General features: G+C 45.9%; 1 protein-coding gene and 1 pseudogene across 1 annotated transcript in view; both read left to right on the top strand.

The window, feature by feature from the left end:
- LOC147119468 (uncharacterized) overlaps positions 1-23,179 on the top strand; it is a 59,630-nt gene extending 36,451 nt beyond the window's left edge. Inside the window, exon 4 of the mRNA XM_085984100.1 lies at positions 22,086-23,179. Coding sequence (XP_085840226.1) covers positions 22,086-22,686 — 601 coding nt within the window. The 3' untranslated portion in view covers positions 22,687-23,179. The remainder of the gene's footprint in view (positions 1-22,085) is intronic.
- LOC147119469 (uncharacterized) lies at positions 6,848-9,043 on the top strand (annotated as a pseudogene).
- Positions 23,180-24,588: the final 1,409 nt, after the last annotated feature.

Raw genomic sequence — 24,588 nt, 5'->3', positions numbered from 1 at the left:
GGGGGGAGAGGACAGTTTCAGGGGTAGAGGCGGTGGAGGTGTCGGGCGAGGACGGGGTGGGGGGAGAGGACAGTTTCGGGGTAGAGGCGGTGGAGGTGCCGGACAAGGATGGGGTGGGGGGAGAGGACAGTTTCGGGGTAGAGGCGGTGGAGGTGCCGGACGAGGACGGGGTGGGGGGAGAGGACAGTTTCAGGGGTAGAGGCGGTGGAGGTGTCGGGCGAGGACGGGGTGGGGGGAGAGGACAGTTTCGGGGTAGAGGCGGTGGAGGTGCCGGACGAGGACGGGGTGGGGGGAGAGGACAGTTTAGGGGTAGAGGCGGTGGAGGTGTCGGACGAGGACGGGGTGGGGGGAGAGGACAGTTTCGGGGTAGAGGCGGTGGAGGTGTCGGACAAGGACGGGGTGGGGAGAGGACAGTTTTGGGGTAGAGGCGGTGGAGGTGTCGGACAAGGACGGGGTGGGGGAGAGGACAGTTTCAGGGTAGAGGCGGTGGAGGTGTAGGACGAGGATAGGGTCGGCGGAGAGGACAGTTTCGGGGTAGAGGCGGTGGAGGTGTCGGACAAGGACGGGGTGGGGGAGAGGACAGTTTCGGGGTAGAGGCGGTGGAGGTGCCGGACGGGGTGGGGGGAGAGGACAGTTTTGGGGTTGAGGCGGTGGAGGTGCCGGACGAGGACGGGGTGGGGGGAGAGGACAGTTTCAGGGTAGTGGAGGTGGAGGTGTAGGACGAGGACGGGGTGGGGGGAGAGCACAGTTTTGGGGTAGAGGCGGTGGAGGTGTCGGACGAGGACGGGGTGGGGGGAGAGGACAGTTTCGGGGTAGAGGCGGTGGAGGTGTAGGACGAGGACGGGGTGGGGGGAGAGGACAGTTTTGGGGTAGAGGCGGTGGAGGTGTAGGACGAGGACGGGGTGGGGGGAGAGGACAGTTTCGGGGTAGAGGCGGTGGAGGTGTAGGACGAGGACAGGGTGGGGGGAGAGGACAGTTTCGGGGTAGAGGCGGTGGAGGTGTAGGACGACGACGGGGTGGGGGGAGAGGACAGTTTCGGGGTAGAGGCGGTGGAGGTGTCGGACGAGGACGGGGTGGGGGAGAGGACAGTTTCGGGGTAGAGGCGGTGGAGGTGTCGGACGAGGACGGGGTGGGGGGAGAGGACAGTTTCGGGGTAGAGGCGGTGGAGGTGTCGGACGAGGACGGGGTGTGGGAGAGGACAGTTTCGGGGTAGAGGCGGTGGAGGTGCCGGACGAGGACGGGGTGGGGGAGAGGACAGTTTCGGTGTAGAGGCGGTGGAGGTGTCGGACGGGGTGGGGGGAGAGGACGGGGTGGGGGTAGAGGCGGTGGAGGTGTAGGACGAGGATGGGGTGGGGGGGAGACGACAGTTTCGAGGTAGAGGCGGTGGAGGTGTCGGACGAGGACGGGGTGGGGGGGAGAGGACAGTTTCGGGGTAGAGGCGGTGGAGGTGTCGGACGAGGACGGGGTGGGGGGGAGAGGACAGTTTCGGGGTCGAGGCGGTGCAGGTGTAGGACGAGGAAGGGGTGGGGGGAGAGGACAGTTTCGGGGTAGAGGCGGTGAAGGTGTAGGACGAGGACGGGGTGGGGGGTGAGGACAGTTTCGGGGTGGAGTTGTAGGACGAGGACGGCGTGGGGGGAGAGGACAGTTTCAGGGTAGAGGCGGTGGAGGTGTCGGACGAGGACGGGGTGGGGGGAGAGGACAGTTTCGGGGTAGAGGCGGTGGAGGTGTCGGACGAGGACGGGGTGGGGGAGAGGACAGTTTCGGGGTAGAGGCGGTGGAGGTGTCGGACGAGGACGGGGTGGGGGGAGAGGACAGTTTCGGGGTAGAGGCGGTGGAGGTGTCGGACGAGGACGGGGTGTGGGAGAGGACAGTTTCGGGGTAGAGGCGGTGGAGGTGCCGGACGAGGACGGGGTGGGGGAGAGGACAGTTTCGGTGTAGAGGCGGTGGAGGTGTCGGACGGGGTGGGGGGAGAGGACGGGGTGGGGGTAGAGGCGGTGGAGGTGTAGGACGAGGATGGGGTGGGGGGGAGACGACAGTTTCGAGGTAGAGGCGGTGGAGGTGTCGGACGAGGACGGGGTGGGGGGGAGAGGACAGTTTCGGGGTAGAGGCGGTGGAGGTGTCGGACGAGGACGGGGTGGGGGGGAGAGGACAGTTTCGGGGTCGAGGCGGTGCAGGTGTAGGAGGAGGAAGGGGTGGGGGGAGAGGACAGTTTCGGGGTAGAGGCGGTGAAGGTGTAGGACGAGGACGGGGTGGGGGGTGAGGACAGTTTCGGGGTGGAGTTGTAGGACGAGGACGGCGTGGGGGGAGAGGACAGTTTCAGGGTAGAGGCGGTGGAGGTGTCGGACGAGGACAATCCGGTGCCTGTTACAATTGTGGCCAGACTGGGCACTGGGCTAAAAATTGCATCAAAACAGCAGCAACCAAATTATAACTGGACTCACCCGGCTGGTAACGGGCCACCTCCTCCACCTTCTCCACCTCCAGAACCCAATCCGTATGTGACCCCAGCCCAGGTACATGCTAGACCTCAAACTATATTTTCTGTTCAAAATCCATTTGGACCACAAAATCAAAATTCAAATCAATTGTGCCAAGGATTCAATTGTCCGTATAATCAATGACTAGTTGCTCCATATCCAAGTGCTGCAAGCAAACAATTACCCGTTGTTTCATTAAATGCCACAAGCGAGCCTGAAGTAAAAATACGAATACAGGGAAAGGATATTCCATTTCTAGTGGATACTGGTGCCACCTTTTCGATCCTTACGAAACAGGATACACAGGGAATTCCTATTTCCACCAATCAAACCTCAGTAACTGGACTATCTGGGACAGCTCATCAAATTGTTTTCTCCAATCCCATTAATGTCCAATTCAATGATTATGAAGACAGTCATTCATTCCTACTATCTAATGAAGTCCCACTGAACTTGTGTGGGCGGAACTTGTTGTGTAAAATGAATGCCACTATCCTCTGTTCTCCAACCGGTATGGAAGTACGAATCCCCACGGATAAGTGTGGAGCCTATCCACTACTCTAATCAAGAACACCTATATTATATGCCTGGGAAAATTCGGATCCCACACTAAGCAAAGCCCTAGCCTGTCTGGTCAGCTCATATTGGTGTGTGACAAGATTAATTACAGACTACCTCAAATCTTTAAATATAAGAAACTGGCACGAAACGTTACACTGCACTGCATGCTATGACGAAACTGGATTAGATGCCATAACCCAAAATTTTTACCAACCATTCTTGCACCGGAAATATCGATTGAAGATTGAACAAATTTTTATCGGACCTGAAGGAATTGCGGCAGGAGTAGAATTATCCTCCCATAGCCAGACCTTGTTTAAGGTTAAAAGTAGTGTTCCACACTGCACCCTTGCAGTTGCAGACACATAAACCCCAGGATCTAGGTGCAATGGATAAAAGAATGCAAGGATATTTAGTGCAAAGGGAATGGCAGACATCTGGTGGAACTCTGGCTAGATATGACGGGGAGGAAGGCTTCTCTATCAAAATGAATAGGGAAATATATTTCGATGCTGTCTTAGCAGAAAAGATACTTTCGGTCACCAGCTTTCTATTGTAACGCGAAACAGAAGAACTTCTTGCTAAAGTCCCAGAGCAGCTATGGTCTACTCACCCTAATGAAGTAGGGAAAATGCTTACCGCACAACCATATAAGGTAGCGATCAATTCAACCGTACCACTTCCTAAGAAACCCCAATATCCCTTGTCTCTAGCTGCAGAACAGGGTATCGAGCCAGTAATTACTTCGCTGCTAGCCCAAGGGATAATAGTCCCAACTAAAAGCCCTTGTAACACACCAATCTTTCCGGTCCAGAAACCCAATCGTGACAAATGGAGATTTGTTCAAGACCTACGAGCTGTGAATGAAGCTGTGTTCCCAACTTATCCGGTCGTGCCCAATCCTGCGACTATACTTACCAGTATTCCAGTAAACTCAACGTATTATACGGTGATTGATCTATGTTCAGCATTTTTCTCAATACCTATTCACCCAGAGTCTCAATTCCTTTTTGCCTTCACGTATAAAGGACGCCAATATACGTGGACAAGACTCCCGCAGGGATTTACCGAAAGTCCTACTATATTCTCAGTGTTTAAAGAAGGATCTAGAGGATGTGATTTTACCAGCAAGTTCTACACTCATACAGCATGTTGATGATTTATTACTCACCTCAGCCTGTGAAACAGATTCTCTTGTGCTGTTAAAAGCTTTAGCCTCGAAAGGACACAGTGTCAAAGGCGAAATTACAATTGGTCTCAGAAAGGGTTCAGTATCTAGGACATGAATTGGTACGAGATACAAGACAATTGACACAAGACAGAGTAAAAGCAATCTGCTCTGCTCCACTACCAATAACCAAGAGAGAAATGAAACATTTCCTCGGCATGTCAGGATATTGCAGACAATGGATTATGAATTATTCCGAAATAATTAGACCATTGTTAGACATGTCCATGCCCTCACTACCAGAAGATTTAGTTTGGAATGAAGCATCCCGGAACGCTTTTCAGAATCTTAAACAGTCCCTCATATCAGCACCTGCTTTGGGACTACCGGACTATGCTAAGCCATTTAATTTGTTCGCTCACCACAAGTCGGGTTTTGCGCAATCTGTCTTGACTCAATTACATGGAGACAGACAGCGACTGATAGCGTATTTTAGTACCCAACTAGATCCAGTGGCACGCGGACTACCAGGATGTCTTCCTTCTTTGGCAGCAGCTTATTATGCTGCACAACAGGCTCAGACAATAACTCTAAATCATCAGACTATTTTGTATATCCCACACTGTCGAGATTTTACTTACCAAATGCGCCACCCAACACCTAACTTCTGCAAGAACCACTAAATACGAAGTTGAACTGTTATCAAATCCGAACCTTATCATCAAAAGATGTACTACCTTAAATCCAGCCACTCTACTCCCCACGGAATAAGACGGCGAACCCCATTCATGTGAGATGGTAACCGAACTGGTAACTAAACCACGTATCGATTTAACAGATATACCAATATGTAACCCTGATCTGGTGTACTACGTTGACGGATCAGCCCTACGAAATGACAGGGGCCAGCCCAAAGCGGCATATGCAGTTGTGACTCAGTATAACGTTGGTGAAACAGCCTCTCTTCCAGATTTCTTTTCAGCCCAGCAAGCCGAATTATTTGCATTGACTCGAGCATGCATTCTCGCTCAAGGACAAACAGTTAATATCTACACTGACTCCAGGTATGCTTTTGGTGTAACTCATGACTATGGACAAATTTGGAAAATTCGCGGGTACCTGACCTCTTCAGGAACCACCATTAAGAATGCGGAACAGGTAGAAAATCTTCTGCGAGCCATTCAATGTCCTTTAAAACTTGCCATTATTAAATGCCAAGCACATACAGGCCACTTGGATGAGGTAGCACTTGGAAATGCCAGAGCTGACAATGCAGCTAAATCAGCAGCTCTGTCAGACAAAGGGGAACAAGTATCAGCGTTCCCAGTAAGGGAAAATAATTCCACAGATCTACCGCCCACTATTAAAGATGTGCTGGCCTTTCAGTCACAGGCCAGTACGGATGAGGTATTAACCTGGGCAAGGGATCAATGTTGTAAAACTTAAGAAGGAATATGGGTTTACCATGACGGCCGCACGGTGGCACCCAAATCCTTACTTCCATGGATTGCCCGATGTGTTCATACATTCACACATGCGGGCAAAGGGGGGATGGCGGATTATATTTTGGCAACTTGGTATGCACCAGGTATTTCGGCAATTGCAAAACAAATTTGCGAAAATTGTGTTACCTGTCAGACAATGAATCCGGGTAAGACGGAAAAGGTAAAACCTGCCTCCCACCCAAACCCAACGGGACCTTTTGTACATTTACAAATGGATTTTATTGAATTACCTATGTGTATGGGATTTAAGTATGTATTAGTTATTGTAGATGTGTTTTCTAGATGGATTGAAGCTTTTCCTTGTAAAAAGGCCGATGCCACTACTGTTGCTAAATATTTGTTGAAAGAAATCGTGCCGCGCTTCGGAATTCCTGTTAAACTTTCAAGTGATAATGGGTCTCATTTTACTGGAACTGTTATAAAAGAAATGTGTAAAGCCTTACAGATTAACCAACATTTCCATTGCAGTTATCATCCACAATCAGCTGGACTTGTTGAGAGATATAATGGAATGCTTAAAAACAAACTGGCGAAACTATGCAATGACACTGGACTAAAATGGGTCGAACTGCTGCCTTTAGCCTTGATGGTAATGCGATCTGCAACTAACAGAACAACAGGCCTGTCTGTCACCGCATGAGATAGTTATGGGACGTCCCCAACGGCTACCTTTTACAGCACCGTTTACTGCAAAACAAATGGACATCCATAAAATGGAAGAAAATATGTTGAATTATTGTATTGCACTAACCAAATGTATTTCCAGCTTTCATTCACAAGTAAAAGAAGCTCAAGTCGAACCAGCAGAAGGGAAGTACCACAACCTGGAGCCCGGAGAATTCGTTTACATCAAGATTTTTAAACGAAAAAGCAGTCTACAACCCAGATTTGAAGGACCATACCAGGTTTTGCTGACAACTAATACTGCAATCAAGATAAAAGAAAGACCAACATGGATCCACGCGTCCCATTGCAAAAAAGCACCCGATCCGGAGGAAAAGGCGAAGGAACCAGAGGGAGAGAAAGAGATTTACACAGACTGTGGGGACTGACAGTACTGTGCTTAACAGGATTATGCTTTGTGTTACTGATAGCACCAGAGATACAGACATGTGAACAAAGGGAACTACATATAAATGTATTCATGGCACAGAGTCCTGAGTATGCACAAGAAAGAGATTTATCTAACTGTTGGGTATGTGCCCATTCACTCGAAAGGAGGCATCCCTCTAAGACCCATTCCCTTTACCGAATCAGACATGGCTGAGAGGATAATCAGTCAGAACGATACGTGCGGTAATACTTCCCAGAAAAGGCACACATCCTATAGGGGCACTACTAGTACAGAGGATTGGAGGCCGGAATGGGAATCAGCAGGCTATAATCTCACTGCCTTCCAGGGGTGGTACCAACCCAAATATAATCGGACTCGGCAACCCCCATTCCTAGTTCTCACTAATACCTCAGGTATAGGGGCCCCAATGGGTAAAATATGTTTAGTAAGGAACATAGCAGGGGTCGAGAACGTGGGTAAAAGCAAATGCGCCCAGAATTTTACCATAACTCGACCCCACAACTGGCGCAATGTGGGTCAGTTTAACATGACAAATGTCCGTAATAAGACGAGTGGGGGTACCTGGACCGGTTCCAACCCTATGATGACAAAGAAGACGTTGCAATTCACTTCTTATAATGGAACCTATTTTATCTGTGGTTATAAGGCCTACCCCTGGATACCACAATCATGGACGGGATCCTGTTACTTAGGATATGTGATACCCTTTATTAGAACAACAAAGACCCTGAGGGACACCTATGAAAGCCATCGACCTAAACGGGATTTGACATGGTTGAATGGAATGTTCAAGGTAATGATACCACCCTATGGGACAATGGGAAATACGGGAACTGGCTAAATTAGTAGAATCAGTAGCCAACGCAACCTCACAAACCTTCGAAAGGGTAAATGACGAAATGGTAGCCAGTCGGACAGTGGCTCTCCAAAATCGTATGGCCCTAGATTATCTCCTAGCCAAGGAAGGAGGGACATGCGCTTTGATTGAACATAAGAAATAGGAGCAGGAGTAGGCCCCTCGAGCCTGCTCCACCATTCAATAAGATCATGGCTGATCTGATCCTAACCTCAAATATACTATCACTCTCCATCCCACCCGAACCCATGTGATCTCCCGGGAGAGGCGAAAAACCAGATGAAAAAAAACCCAATGGCCAATTTGGGAGAAAAAATCTGGGAAATTCCTCTCCGACCCATCTAGGCGATCGAAACTCGTCCAGGAGATCACTCTGTCCCTATATTTTCTACAGTACTTACCTTCTGTAAAGGCGATCTCCACCCCAGCCAGGAACAGCAATAAAACCATCTCCTGAGGAATGCTGTACGTACATCCCGGATCACTCAGAAAAGATCAGCAGTCTGGCAGAACTTATTAGAGAGAAGGTAATAGAGTACAAACAAAGTACTGGCCTAGGCGGTACCACTTTGTGGGGTTGGGCATCCGGATGGCTAGGATCCCTGGGAAAATCCCTGGTACAGGGCCTGATCATATTCTTGCTGATAATCTTTTCCCTATACTTTCTGTTTGTATCAATCAAGTGCTGCTGTGTCAGAGTGGGAAAAACAGTGTTACCAACAGCAACCACTACTAAGGTTATGGTAGCAACAACTACTGAAGAGTTCTGCGCGGAAATGGAAATAGAAAGACTAAGCAGGATTGGAATGGATTAAGTTGTCTTTGTGAAGGACAAAAGGGGGGAATGTGGAAATGTACCTTTTAAATATAGTTACATGTGGCCCTTTTTGACAAACAAAATGGAGTCCCGGTCCTCCCAGAAGCCTCTGCAGAAATGTCCTCTATTCCTTCCTTAAACATGTTAACCTTGACTAAACACTGTAATCCGTTGCTTATCTGCGTTGTAAACAAAGACCATTTACATGAGTAAAGGGAACCTTATGCAAGCCACCTGGCCAGAGGCTTGGCCACCAGATAACAGAAGAAACATACTGTATGAAGTAACTACATTCCAAACAATACTGAGTCTTAATTAAATAGTCTAGAGTAAATAACTACCCATTGTATTATCAATAGTCTTTCGCTACGCCAGATTTTAGAAATATGTAGAAACTTAGATAAGGATTGAAGAACTCTTTGTCCCTTTGTCTGACTTGAAAGACACATGATGAAACCATAACCTGTTTACTGTATAAATATGTTATTAATCTGTACTTCTGGAGAGAGTCTCTGCTAGCCTTTGACTGAGCGGGATGCTCTCCTTGCGGCAAGTAAAAGTTTATTAAAAGAACATCTACCGGAGCTGATCGTTTCAGAGTCTCATTGAGAGTCGAGATTTCGACACTGCCCTGGCAGTGTTTGATGGGACAGTGTAGAGGGAGCTTTACTCTGTATCTAACCCGTGCTGTACCTGCCCTGGCAGTGTTTGATGGGACAGTGTAGAGGGAGCTTTACTCTGTATCTAACATGTGCTGTACCTGCCCTGGGAGTGTTTGATGGGACAGTGTAGAGGGAGCTTTACTCTGTGTTGTGAAAATAAATTCACATCTAAACCGTGTAAAAGTAAAAAGATGCAGTTTATTATCAGAGCTCTGGGAGAAGAGTCTCAGACCCCGCAGTCTGTGCGAGCACCTTCTCGTTCTCTCTTGGTTGGTACAGCTTTTTATTCTATTTTCATCCAATCACATTGTATTACAATAATCACCTGATCACATATGGATTCTTTTCAGTATTAGTAAAGGTTAGTTACATCTTACTATGCCTTTGGTCACAGGTCAAATTCCCATGACCCCTATATTCTGCTGTGTCTACAATTTTTAGCTAAAGCAGCATATTCCTTATTGCTTACGCAAAACGCACATATTCTGTCTGGTCCCACAACTGCATCTTATCTTGGTTTTTCGAAGCTTCTCACATTGTTCTTTGTTTTGGTTTTGCCTTTTTATGTAAGTCAATTTTTATTGTGATATTTCTTATCTTATTCACTTTCACATGACCCCACTCCTTTGTTCTGAGTTTAATTTTGCTGGCATCACTTAATTAGTGGTCACCTCGGCTGTCCGAATTCTGAGAGGGTTCAATTTAACCCCTTCAATACAATAGCTAATTAATCCTCCCCTGCAATGATTCTGGTGGTTAGGCCCTCGTGACCCTTCTTGGTCTGCAATACTGGGCTGCAGGTCATAGGTTACAGTATCAACGACTCGTTTGTAACTGAGCCCATTCTTTCTGTTCTGTTCCTTATCTCTGCCACCTGTGTTGTGACGTCTGGTTCTACAGTTGCTAGGCTGAGGTTTCTTTAATAATCTATGCAAGCCATTTTGTTTCTTTATGTTACTACTTTAAGTTTAGCTGATTTTATTAAATCTTTCTCACAGTTCAGCATTAGCTGTGTGTAGCTTGGTGGCTATGCCTTATCTTATTCTTGTAAGGCTCCATTGTATAAAGTCCTTGAGCTGGGCAGACATTTTATCGCCACCTGGCTTCTCCTCAGCTCTTCGTGATTTCGCACATAACCCCTTTCTCTTTCCTTTGTAATTTGTTTGCTTTGCATTTTAAACACTGAGAGGATTTGCTTTTAACCCTTTCAATCCCTCTTGTTGGTCCCACACCAAATTTAAACTTTGGCTAGGGCTACCAACTTCTCTTCCACTTTTATCATCCCCGGGATTACTCCTATACTGATGGCTTAAACTTAGTACCCAAGTTCGTCTTTCCCCTCTATCTTGTTGTGCTAGGCATGGTAGTCTGTGAAAATGAACAAAGAACATTACATGTATGTTCCTATCTCTATCAGTTCATTATCCCGCATTAACTGTTCGTTTTCTGGCTCAATATTGATTATATCAACTGTAGCAACCGGCACTATTCGGGACACAGCTGCCCTACAGCATGCTTTCAGAACCGTCATTATAACACAAAATAATACTACGACTATAATGACAGTTATAAGTCCTTATCATTTCTATTTGTCTTTTGATGCTTGATATTCGACCTTGCTGGCATTTATGCTATCTTTTTCCGCTTGCCTGTTGTCAGTCCCTGGTCTAAGAATTAAAACCCATCTTTGAATCTAATAGCTATTTCTTTATTGACTTCTCACAATCGGCTCTTGACTAATCTAGCCAGCTCTTATTGCTCTCTCAACTTGGGCGTTAGTTAATAAGGAGTCTTGAAGATTTCTCCCTTCCTTACAGTCCATTCCTTTGAGGAGAAGGAGCAACCTCTGACCCCTTACTCAAATTCAATTCACTGTTCCGGTGTTCCAATTCTGCCCCGCCTGGGGATTCCTCTGTTTCTTCTATCTTTCCTGATGTTACCCCGCCTGGGGTCTCCTCTACATCGCTTCGGATCTTCTCTTTTGGTGTGCTCAATTAATTTGTTAGTGCTTGTCAGTCATGGGCATGAGTACCCAATTGGCTTATGTATCAAAGTCTTACTACACACGTTACGTATATCATTACAAGTTGGATAACTACCAGAGCATGTGAAATAATACGAACCTAAGGGTGTGCTGATGTATTAAGCCCAATATCCCATCAATGTGAGTTGTCCCCTATGCTGTCAATTTCAATATCTATTCTCAAGTTGTCTTGCTCCAAAACATAAAAATGTTTCAGGGAGGAGTTCAGTCGCATCATGAGCTCACTGAAACCCACAAACAACAGGGGAATGTCATATCCGAGTATCTGAATTGTGCCACATAATTGTGTAGCTCATACTTAAAAACGTGTTGGTTGATGGGACAGGTCCTGTTAGACCCGTAAAGCATGGTAATTGCAGTAGTAATGACACAGGAGGCACCACTAAAATCACCTCATACTGGATTCGTACTGGTTTTTCCCACGCTCTGTTACCTACAAAACACATTTATTACAGTCACAGTTAAATTCAGTCTTACAATCATATCAAATACATTACAGTTCAACATCTAATCAACAAATCATGGATTTAAAAGATTCTCCAGATCTCTTTTTTGCTCGTGTCCATCTTGTGGATAATTCTTACTAAACATGATTTCTCCTTGGCCCTCAATTGTCCCAATCCAGATTCCATGTAACTCTCCACTTCAACTTCAATTTCAATCCCTCTAACAGGTGTTTAACTCTATTCTGATTGTTTCATCAATTAGATAGTTTCTCGATGGAGTATGTGTCAATGCTTTAAAAGTTGTCTCGCTCTCCTGAGCCACATTACCCCTTTCATGTTTTGCTGTTGTCAAGTAACTGAGCATGTCTGAGACCCGTTCTTCAGTGTAAATTCACCATACATTCCTGGATGGTAATTACTTCATACGTAACAAATCACATTTGCACACTCACACCGGTATCTCAATATCATGTCACACATGCCATCCGATACAAGCCTTTCTCGGGCTTTCAGGTATCTTATCGAAAGATTGTAGTCGTCTAATGGCTGAATACTTCTTCAAGGTCTTACTTGCTGCTATTTAAGCTTTGACCTGAGCTCTTGGCCCTCTGCCTGTAATCTGGCCACTTCAGCCTGCTTGATTTCAAGCTGATTTTTAGCAGTAACTAGCCCTACATTAATCTCTTCCATTTCTTTCTCCTGAAGTGCTCTTTCCTGTAGTTGTGCTTTCACTAATGCAGTTTTCTCAGCTATTAGGCTCTCTAAAAGCATAATCTATTGCTTAAAGTTATTCTCAAGATTCAACTTTTCTTTTTCCATGGTCTCTATTGTTGCCTGACTTTTCTCAATGTTTTCCGAAAACTGCTTTAACCTGTCAACTTTTTCAAGTAAAGCATCTTCCTTCTCAGCTAGAAGGGAGGCAAGAGAATTTTCATTCTGCTTTGACTTCATTAATTTATTCTCCAAGTCTGAAACCAGTTCTTCCTTGGTCTGGCAATCTACCTGGAGATTTAGTAAGTGGTCGTTCAAATTATTTTCTTCTTGTTTCAGATCATCGAGTTCAGACTGATTTTTTTCCAGTTTTGTTTCTGTTCTTTTAAACTGCCTGAGAGCATTTTGCAAGTTCTCATTCAGTAGTGTAATTCTCCTGTTTCAATCTTACACTCTCAATCACTTTCCTTTAATTACCATTCATATCTCATTCATGAGTCCTGGAGAAACTTTACTGTCCAGTACAATAGTTAAGATAGAAAACATAGATCAAACGTTCTCACTTGATCCAAGTTATTAACACATTTTATTATCATTATTTTTAGAGGATCTATTCTTTTCCCAAAAGTAACCAAATATATAGTGCCTGAGTCCATTTTGTCATTTCAAAATTATCCCAAAATCCAAATAGCAGTACAGTTGAACTGACAGGTTTTATCAATGTCAATTTCATCTCTATCAATTTATCTTCCATTTCCAATTTCAGAAACAAGTGATTCTCAGGCTAGGTAGCTTAAACAGTGTTTTTAACATTAGAGACAGAAGTGCTGCAATTAGTTTACAAGGTAACTTCCATATAACAGAATAAAGAAGGGAATCCATTGTGACTCTGCTTAGAGCCCAAGGGGTTAATTTATTAAATCTTAATTTTCCCTCTGTCACTGTGGTGAAATAATAACTTAAAATTAAGAAACTTAAATTTAATAATGTCCAATATCTTTAGATTTCATACTAAAGTTGTTGCTTGGTGAACTTAAACAGCTGTCAGTGGAAAGGGTTAACTCCTTTGCAGGTTTTTAAGAAGGTGGAGCAAAACATTATCAAATGCACGCAACTGCGTCAATTCACGTAAATCAAAAAAAAGAACTTTCCTGATCGAAAGACAGTTGTGTTTTCACACTTTAACTAAACACGAACACGGAGGTAATATGGACAGTGAAGAAAGACGGGATTGAGCAAAGTTCACAAGCTAAGTAAGTCTTTGTAAGGAACTCTGCAACTATCGGATGTTCTTGCGGAGCGGAGTTATCTTATTCAATGCGGTCTACACAAATTTACACCAACTAAAATTTCACCGTGGCCACACTGAAAGTCTGGTTTTAATAGGTTAATTAACCTCATAACTCCAATTTAATCCAGATCTTGTAAACATTCAAATTAATTTTCTTCCAAGCACATTGGCAACTGTAACTTTAAGGCAGAAGCTTATCTTTTGTAAAACTATGAACAGACAAACAAAACAAAATAGCATATTCTTGCAGAAAACAGTAAATTACGTCATATTTTCTTATCAAATCAAACTGCTTTAGAAGATTTCACCATAGCAACCGTGACTCCAAGGTTAAATCTTAGACTGAAACTTAATCTTTTATTAAACAAACTTTTTGTTGCTCTTAGTTTTTACACACCAGCTTAACTTAAATTAGTTCAGAGGTTTTTTTTTCAATTCTTGGGGCACAATCTTATTCGCATATGCTTCCAAAAACCAAGACAAGACAAAAGTTTTTAAACGCTTTTAACACAGAGAAGTGGGTGGAGCTAAAACAAACATAACAGAATCTTTCTTTTAAAGACAGACTTTCAGACAAAAGAAATACTGTAATTTCTTAAACATTCATGGTCAGGAAAACTTTCACACAAACTGAAATTCCAGCATTTTGTTAAGGTTCCTTTCACTCAGAAAATCTTGTGTTTTATTTGTCTCAGCACAAATGTTAATAACTTCCATGTTGGTAAAACTTTAAGTTTCCCTTTTTTTTTCTCTTTTTCCATCGGTGTCCCCATCTTCTTTCTCCTTGTTTATCCTTTAGTTTTGCCAATTTTTTTTTTCCTCCAATTTTGTCACCACCTCCTGTAGATTTTTGTTTTAATTTCCTCGGTCTTTTGAATGACCGTTACTAATTGGTGTACCAATATAACTCCCGCTTTCTTTGTCTTACTTCCCTTTTGTGTCTCCCACCATTCTCATTGGTACACTGGTACCTTAGATGGATCCCATCCATCCTTTTTCATCTTATCTATCAAACCCTTCTGATCGTCAGCATAGAGCCAACTCAATGATCCCGGCGGTCCCCAATCTGGGCCTCCGCCTTCTGCCATAATGTATTATTTTTTGATACTAGTTTACCGCGTTCCGGTCCTCCCTAGTAACTCGTTCTCAGAGGGCTACCTATCATCCACCACTAGTGATGGCGGTCCTGACTTGTAACTATCTCGCTGTCAGAGGTGATTATTTTTCACTTGTAGCTGTTAATACATTAATCTCGCTCTCAGAGATGGTTATATCACTTGCAGCCGTTAATACATTATTACCATACGTCACGTCATGCAACACAACAGAGACTTTTAGTCTGTCTCGGATTCCCAACTAACTCTGGCCTTCACGTGGGGCCCAATTGCCCTCTTAATTCCGGCTCAGTATGGGCCCTCGAGACATTTACATTCCGAAATAACACATCAGATTTCAATCAACTTAACCACTTATTTAGACTTTTGCACTATTTAAACTTATCCACTATTTAAACTGCATCTCTCACCCGTCACGGATACCAGATTCTTTTGGTACTGCGTCGCTGTCACACCGCCCTTCCGAGTGATCCAATTTCTGGATGGTCAAGATTTGACTACTCGCCCTGTTCACTGGTACAGGCGGTCTTCCAGCTCTGAAGTACCCTGCTTGCAGCGCCAATTTGTTGTGGTGAAAATAAATTCACATCTAAACCGTGTAAAAGTAAAAAGATGCAGTTTATTATCAGAGCTCTGGGAGAAGAGTCTTAGACCCCGCGATCTGTGTGAGCACCTTCTCGTTCTCTCTTGGTTGGTACAGCTTTTTATTCTATTTTCATCCAATCACATTGTATTACAATAATCACCTGATCACATTGTATTACAATAATCACCTGATCACATATGGATTCTTTTCAGTATTAGTAAAGGTTAGTTACATCTTACTATGCCTTTGGTCACAGGTCAAATTCCCATGACCCCTATATTCTGCTGTGTCTACAATTTTTAGCTAAAGCAGCACATTCCTTATCGCTTACGCAAAACGCACATATTCTCTCTGGTCCCACAACTGCGTCTTATCTTGGTTTTTCGAAGCTTCTCACATTGCTCTTTGTTTTGGTTTTGCCTTTTTATGTAAGTCAATTTTTATTGTGATATTTCTTATCTTATTCACTTTCACATGACCCCACTCCTTTGTTCTGAGTTTAATTTTGCTGGCATCACTTAATTAGTGGTCACCTCGGCTGTCCGAATTCTGAGAGGGTTCAATTTAACCCCTTCAATACAATAGCTAATTAATCCTCCCCTGCAATGATTCTGGTGGTTAGGCCCTCGTGACCCTTCTTGGTCTGCAATACTGGGCTGCAGGTCATAGGTTACAGTATCAACGACTCGTTTGTAACTGAGCCCATTCTTTCTGTTCTATTTCTTATCTCTGCCACCTGAATTATGACGTCTGGTTCTACAGGCTGCCAGACCATAGTTGCTAGGCTGAGGTTTCTTTAATAATCTACGCAAGCCATTTTGTTTCTTTATGTTACTACTTTAAGTTTAGCTGATTTTATTAAATCTTTCTCACAATTCAGCATTAGCTGTGTGTAGCTTGGTGGCTATGCCTTATCTTATTCTTGTAAGGCTCCATTGTATAAAGTCCTTGAGCTGGGCAGACATTTTATCGCCACCTGGCTTCTCCTCAGCTCTTCGTGATTTCGCACATAACCCCTTTCTCTTTCCTTTGTAATTTGTTTGCTTTGCATTTTAAACACTGAGAGGATTTGCTTTTAACCCTTTCACTCTGTATCTAACCCGCGCTGTACCTGCCCTGGGAGTGTTTGATGGAACAGTGTAGAGGGAGCTTTACTCTGTATCTAACCTTTGCTGTACCTGCCCTGGGATTGTTTGATGGGACAGTGTAGAGGGAGCTTTACTCTGTATCTAACCTTTGCTGTACCTGCCCTGGGATTGTTTGATGGGACAGTGTAGAGGGAGCTTTACTCTGTATCTAACCTTTGCTGTACCTGCCCTGGGATTGTTTGATGGGACAGTGTAGAGGGAGCTTTACTCTGTATCTAACCCGTGCTGTACCTGCCCTGGGAGTGTTTGATGGGACAGTGTAGAGGGAGCTTTACTCTGTATCTAACCCGTGCTGTACCTGCCCTGGGAGTGTTTGATGGGACAGTGTAGAGGGAGCTTTACTCTGTATCTAACCTTTGCTGTACCTGCCCTGGGAGTGTTTGATGGGACAGTGTACAGGAAGCTTTACTCTGTATCTAACCCGTGCTGTACCTGCCCTGGGAGTGTTTGATGGGACAGTGTACAGGAAGCTTTACTCTGTATCTAACCCGTGCTGTACCTGCCCTGGGAGTGTTTGATGGGACAGTGTACAGGAAGCTTTACTCTGTATCTAACCCGCGCTGTACCTGCCCTGGGAGTGTTTGATGGGACAGTGTAGAGGGAGCTTTACTCTGTATCTAACCTTTGCTGTACCTGCCCTGGGAGTGTTTGATGGGACAGTGTAGAGGGAGCTTTACTCTGTATCTAACCCGTGCTGTACCTGCCCTGGGAGTGTTTGATGGGACAGTGTAGAGGGAGCTTTACTCTGTATCTAACCCGTGCTGTACCTGCCCTGGGAGTGTTTGATGGGACAGTGTAGAGGGAGATTTACTCTGTATCTAACCCGTGCTGTACCTGCCCTGGGAGTGTTTGATGGGACAGTGTAGAGGGAGCTTTACTCTGTATCTAACCTGTACTGTACCTGCCCTGGGAGTGTTTGATGGGACAGTGTAGAGGGAGCTTTACTCTGTATCTAACCCATGCTGTACCTGCCCTGGGATTGTTTGATGGGACAGTGTAGAGGGAGCTTTACTCTGTATCTAACCCGTGCTGTACCTGCCCTGGGAGTGTTTGATGGGACAGTGTAGAGGGAGCTTTACTCTGTATCTAACCCGTGCTGCACCTGCCCTGGGGGTGTTTGATGGGACAGTGTAGAGGGAGCTTTACTCTGTATCTAACCTGTGCTGTACCTGCCCTGGGAGTGTTTGATGGGACAGTGTAGAGGGAGCTTTACTCTGTATCTAACCTGTGCTGTACCTGCCCTGGGAGTGTTTGATGGGACAGTGTAGAGGGAGCTTTACTCTGTATCTAACCTGTGCTGTACCTGCCCTGGGAGTGTTTGATGGGACAGTGTAGAGGGAGCTTTACTCTGTATCTAACCTGTGCTGTACCTGCCCTGGGAGTGTTTGATGGGACAGTGTAGAGGGAGCTTTACTCTGTATCTATCCCAACCTGTACCTGCCCTGGGAGTGTTTGATGGGACAGTGTAGAGGGAGCTTTACTCTGTATCTAACACGTGCTGTACCTACCCTGGGAGTGTTTGATGGGGCAGTGTAGAGGGAGCTTTACTCTGTATCTATCCCAACCTGTACCTGCCCTGGGAGTGTTTGATGGGACAGTGTAGATTTGGTCCCTAATCGGCCCCACCATTCCTTTAACTGTCCTTTTACTTTTCATATGTTTATAGAAGATTTTTGGGTTCTCTTTTATGTTACCCGCTAATCTTTTCTCATATTGTCTCTTTGCCCTTCTTATATCCTGTTTCAATTTCCCCCGCACTCTCTGGATTCTGCCTGGTTTTTGACTGTATTCTGTACCTGACATTTGTCGTAAACCTCCTTTTTCTGTTTTATTCTAACCTCGATATCCTTTGTCATCGGGAGCTCTAGCTTTGGATGGCCCATCTTTCCTCCTTATGGGAATATGTTTGGTTTGTACCCAAACTATCTCAGCCCTGAAGGCCTGCCATTGGTCATTCACTGTTTTCCTGGACAATCTTTGTTTCCAGTCCACCTGTGCTCGATCCCTTCTCACATCACTGAAATTGGCTCTCTTCCAGCTGGGTATTTTCACCGTTGATTTTGTTTTGTCCCTTTCCATAACTACTTTAAACCCAATGATATTGTGATCACTGTTAACCAGATCCCTCCTGCCCCAGAACCGATGAGAGACCCTATAAATGTTCCGACTATGCAAAGAGGTTTCAGAGTTCATCCAACCTGCTGAGTCACCAGCGAGTTCACACAGATCTTCAAAGAAAGGAAGATGGTTTAGAAAGGCTGGCGGCACTAAAAGTTCGCAGCCATCTCAGAGTAGTGTCCCTTTAATTACAATCTCGCAGAACAGGGAGAATCGCTGTCCCTTTAATTACCACAAATCCCTGTGTGGAGGAGAGGGGGAGATACAGTCTGTCCCAGTAACTGTCACAGAACAGAATTAGTGACCCTGTCCCATAAGGGCTTGACCCTCCCCCACTCCCTGCTTTTCCTCAAGTGCCTCATCCTTTAAATTCTCATCCTTGATTTCAAATCCCTCTGTGGCCTCGCCCCTCCCTATCTCTGTAATCTCTTCCAGCCCCTACAACCCCCCCGAGATATCTGCGCTCCTCTAATTCCGGCCTCTTGAGCATCCCCGATTTTAATCGCTCCACCATTGGTGGCCGTGCCTTCAGTTGCCTGGGCCCTGAGCTCTGGAATTCCTTCCCTAAACCTCTCCATCTCTCTACCTCTCTCTCCTTCTTTAAGATGCTCCTTAAAACCTACCTCTTTGACCAAGTTTTTTGTCGTCTGCCCGAATATCTCCTTATGTGGCTCGGTGTCAAATTTTGTTTTCTAACGATCCTGTGAAGAGCCTTGGGACGTTTTACCACATTAAAGGCGCTTTATAAATACAAGTGGTTGTTGTTGTTTCCTGAAACTAATAATAAATTCCCCAGAGGGAAACAAACTTGTATTTTTAATCCCAAATATTAGAAAGTTTGTGCCACAGAAGCACGAGGTTTATCTGCTTTTATTCATGAATTTAAAAAGTCTCTATTAAAACCTGAGCCAGTGTGTTGTGAGACAAAGAGCCTTGTGTCCAATAAGGGGAATAAAGGCCCACAGCCTCCCCTGGCCCCGGGCCCTGAACAAGGGACTGGAGAAACTCGCTGCCCTGCGGATCAGACAATCAGCCGGCACGAGTCCCACCCCTCGGGCTCCCCAATTGGTTGGAGGACCCGCCGTTGGCTCGCTTCTCCAGCCCTGCCCCGCTCGCTCCCTATTGGTCGGAAGCTCCCGTCAATCAGGCCGTGGGCCCGGGTCACGTGTCCCCGAGGAGATCACGTGCTCAGTCCAACTGACGCCGCTCGGTCCGGGGCCTCGCGGACTCTCAGGTTTTTCTATGTCTCTTTATTCTGTCCCGATCCGCCTCTCCCCCCACCCCGCGCGATTCTCCACCCAATCGGAGTGGAGAAAACTCACTTTTCATCACCGATCGCGACTCTGGAACCGACAGCAAGGCCTTTCCGCGGATGCCCCGCACCGACTCCGTCCGACAGGATCTGAGTGCTCAGGCGCAGCTCCGAGTGGGGGAGGGGGGTTGGTCTCCTCTGGGCATGTGTGGTTATTACCCTTGGTGACGGGGAGGGGTCGCTGTGCCGGACTCAGCCCAAACCGCCACTCCGTGTGCGCATGCGCGGACTCTCGCTGTCCCCAGTAGGAGCAGGAGTGGCCATTCGACCTCTCGAGCCTGCTCCGCCATTCAATGAGATCATGGCTGATCATCGACCTCAACTCCATTCACCGGCCCTATCCCCACATCCCTTGATGCCTTTACTGGTCAGAAATCTATCGACTTCTGTCTTGAATATACCCAATGACTGAGCCTCCACAGCCCTCTGGGGTAGAGAATTCCAAAGATTCACCACCCTCTGTGTGAAGAAATTTCTTCTCATCTCAGTCCTGAATGGCCGACCCTTTATCCTGAGGCTGTGACTCCTGGTTCTAGACTCCCCAGCCAAGGGAAACATTCTCCCAGCATCCACCCTATCAAGCCATGTAATCATTTTGTATGCTTCAATGAGACCCCCTCTCATTCTTCTGAATTCAAGAGAATACAGGCCTAGTTTACTCAATCTCTTCTCATACGACAGTCCCGCCATCCCAGGAATCAATCTTGTGAACCTTCGTTGCACTCCCTCTATGGCAAGTATATCCTTCCTTAGGTAAGGAGACCAAAATTGTACACAGTACTCCAAGTGTGGTCTCACCAAGACCCTATGTAATTGGAGTAAGACTTCTTTAGTCCTGTACTCAAATCCTCTTGTAATGTCAATCAACCATCAGCTAGAAGAGGTCGCTGGTGAGACCAGTGAAGAAAGAAAGACTTGCATTGATATAGCGCCTTTCACCCAAAGTGTTTTACAGCCAATGAAGTACTTTTGAAGTGTAGTCACTTGTAATGTAGGAAACGCAGCAGTCAATTAGCACACAGCAAGCTCCCACAAACAGCAATGTGCTAATGATCAGATGATCTATCTTTTTATGTTGATTGAGGGATAAACATTGGCTCAGAGACTGGGGATAACTGCTTTGCTCTTTCCCACATTAACAACAGTGACTACTTCATTGTAGTACTTCATTGGCTGTAAAGCACTTCAAGACATCTGGTGGTCATGAAAGCACTATATAAATGCAAGTCTTTCTTTCTCGAAATAGTGCCATGGGATCTTTTACATCCACCTGAGAGAGCAGACGGGACCTCAGTTTAACGTCTCATCCAAAAGACGGCACTTCCGACAGTGCCGCACTCCCTCAGCACTGCACTGGAGTGTCAGCCTAGATTTTTGTGCTCAAATCTCTGGAGTGGGACTTGAACCCACAACTATTCTGACTCAGAGGTGAGAGTGCTACCAACTGAGCCACTGGCTGACACTAAAGAACAAGTAGTTCTGACAAAAGGTCATCGACATGAAACGTTAACTCTGTTTCTCTCTCCACAGATGCTGCCTGACCTGCTGAGTATTTCCAGCATTTTCTGTTTTATTAAAGAAACGAGGGAGTGATTGCTGACGGGAAGAATGTTGGGTCATCCTGCGCATGCGCACCTCCCTGGCGGCTGAGGCAAAACACCGACTCGCCCTCACCTGAGCCGCGCACGCGTACCAGATGTTGCAGCTCCGCATGTGTGCCCGATGTTCCAACCACTGAGTTTTGTGCACTGAGCATGCGCGTTGGGGTCGGGCGATTGTGGAGCAGGAGGGAGAGCGCGGGGGCCATGAGGCGCATGCGCGGGACTCAGAGTCAACAGAGCTCTCTCTGGAGCGCCGGGGCTTGTGGGTATTACAGCCGCCATTACTGCTGATCCTTTCAACCAACCTGTGCAGCAGCTGGGGCCTGAAAATCAGCTTCATTGTCCCTAGGGTCGGAAAGAGGAAAATTAAACAACAGTTTGTCTCTGATCCTTTTCTGATCTCAATTTACAGGGTTATAGAAGTGGAGCAATTACAGGCAGGAAGCTTAAACCAAACATCAAACCACGGATTCAGCCGATTGCCTGACCTGGTGAGATACGTGCACCGTCACACCGGGGAGAAACCGGGTAAAGGTGGGGACGGCGGGAAGGGATTCAGTTCCCTGTCTGCATTGGAAGTTCAATGACGCAGTCGCACCAGAGACAGTCCGTTCACCTGCTCCGTGTGTGGAAAGGGATTTGTTCGTTCATCCCACCTGCAAACACATCAGCGAGTTCACACTGGGGAGAGACCATTTCAGTGTTCTGACTGTGGGAAGAGCTTTAAAAGCCCCGGGGATCTGAAGAAACACCAGCTTGTTCACACTGATGAGAGACCCTTTAATTGTTCTGAGTGTGGGAAGAGTTTTAAAAGTCCCCAGGAGCTCAAGCAACACCAGCGAGTTCACACTGGAGAGAGTCCATTCACCTGCTCCGTATGTGGGAAGGGATTCACTCAGTCATCCCACCTGCTGGCACATCAGCGAGTTCACACTTACGAGAGACCCTTTAAATGTTCTGACTGTGGGAAGAGCTTTAAAAGCTCCCAGGAGCTGAAGAGACACCAACACCTATACACTGGAGAAAGTCCGTTCACCTGCTCTGTGTGTGGGAAGGGATTCACTCACCTGCTGGCACATCAGCTTGTTCACACTGACAAGAGACCCTTTAAATGTTCTGACTGTGGGAAGAGCTTTAAAAGCCCAAAGGGCCTTAAGGGACACCAGCATGTTCACACTGATCATAGAATCTAACAGCACAGAAGGAGGTGATTCGGCCCATCATGTCTGTGCCGGCTCTTTGAAAGAGCTGCCCAATTTAGTCCCAAACCCCAGCTTTATCCCCAGAACTCTGCAAACTAGTCCTCTTCAAGTACATGTCCATTACCATTTGAAAGTTCCTGTGGAACCTGATTCCAGCATCCTTTCAGATGGTGCATTCCAGATCTTAACAACCCTCTGTGTGAAAACAATTCTCCTCATTCACCTCTAGTTCTTTTAGCAACTATTTTAAATCTGTGACCTTTGGTTACTGACCCACTTGCCAGAGTGAACAGTTTCTCCCCACTTGCTCGATCAAAACCCCTCATCATTTTGAACACCTCTATTAGGTCTCCTCTTAACCTTCTCTGCTCTAAGGGGAACAATGCCAGCTTCTCCAATCTCTCCACATAACTGAAGTCCCTCATCCCTGGTACCATCCTGCTCAACTTCCTCTGCACCCTCTCCAAAGCCTTGACATCCTTCCTAAAGTGTGGTGCCCAGAACTGTACACAACACTCCAGCTGAGGCCAAAACCCTGCAGCTGTACAAAACCCTGGTTAGACCACACCTGGAGTACTGTGAGCAGTTCTGGGCACCACACCTTAGGAAGGATATATTGGCCTTGGAGGGAGTGCAGCGTAGGTTTACCAGAATGATACCCGGACTTCAAAGGTTAAGTTACAGGGAGAGATTACACAAATTAGGGTTGTATTCCCTGGAATTTAGAAGGTTAAGGTGTGATCTGATCGAACTTTTCAGGATATTAAGGGGAACAGATAGGGTAGATAGAGAGAAACTATTTCCGCTAGTTGGGGATTCTAGGACTGGGGGCATAGTCTAAAAATTAGAGCCAGACCTTTCAGGAGTGAAATTAGGAAACACTTCTACACACAAAGGGTGGTAGAAGTTTGGAACTCTCTTCCGCAAACAGCAATTGATGCGAGATCAATTGTTAATTTTAAATCTGTGATTGATAGGTTTTTGTTAACCAAAGGTATTAAGGGATATGGGCCAAAGGTGGGTGAATGGAGTTAGGTTGCAGATCAGCCATGATCTCATTGAATGGTGAAACAGGCTCGAGGGGCTGAATGGCCTCCTCCTGTTCCTAGTGATTTGTAAAGGTTTAGTGTAACTTCCCTGTTTTTGTATTCAATGGCCCTATTTACAAAGCCAAGTATCCCATACGCTTTCTGAACCGCCTCACCAACTTGCCGCGGCACTTTCAAAGATTTGTGAATATGGACCCCCAGGTCCCTCTGCTCTTGCACCCCCTCAAAATAGTCCCATTTAGATTATACGGCCTCTCCCTGTTGTTCCTCCCAAAGTGCATCACTTCACACTTATCCTCATTTAATTTCATCTGCCTTGTGTCTGCTCATTTCACAGTCTGTCTCTGTCCTCCTGAAGTCTGTTACTACTATGCTCACTATTTACTACGTTGCCAAGTTTTGTATCATCTGTAAACTTCAAAATTGTACACCTATACCCAAGTCCAGGTCAGTTATATATAACAAGAAAAGCAATGGTCCTAATCCCGACACCTGGGGGAACCCACTGCATACTTCCCTCCAGTCAGAAAAACATCCCTCAGCACTGCTCACTGCCTCCTCTCCCTTAGCCAATTATATACCCAAATTACCATCAGCCCTTTAATTCCCTGTGCTTCTATTCCCCGAGTAAGTCTCTTATGTGGTACTTTATCAAATGCCTTTTGAAAGTCCATATATACAACATCTGCTGCACTACCTTCATCAACCTTCTGTTACTTCATCAAAGAACTCAATCAGGTTAGTCAGACATGATTTACCTTTAACAAATCCACACTGGCTGCCCCTTATTAACCCATGCTTCTCCAAGTGAGAATTAATTTTGTCCTTGACAATGGTCTCTAGT

This window comes from Somniosus microcephalus, chromosome 4 (assembly GCF_052327205.1).
Source record: "Somniosus microcephalus isolate GS21.2 chromosome 4, FLI_Smic_1.0, whole genome shotgun sequence".
In the NCBI taxonomy this organism is placed as follows: Eukaryota; Metazoa; Chordata; class Chondrichthyes; order Squaliformes; family Somniosidae; genus Somniosus; species Somniosus microcephalus.
The sequence above is the reverse complement of the archived record's forward strand: the minus strand, read 5'-3'. Positions and strand labels throughout refer to the sequence as shown.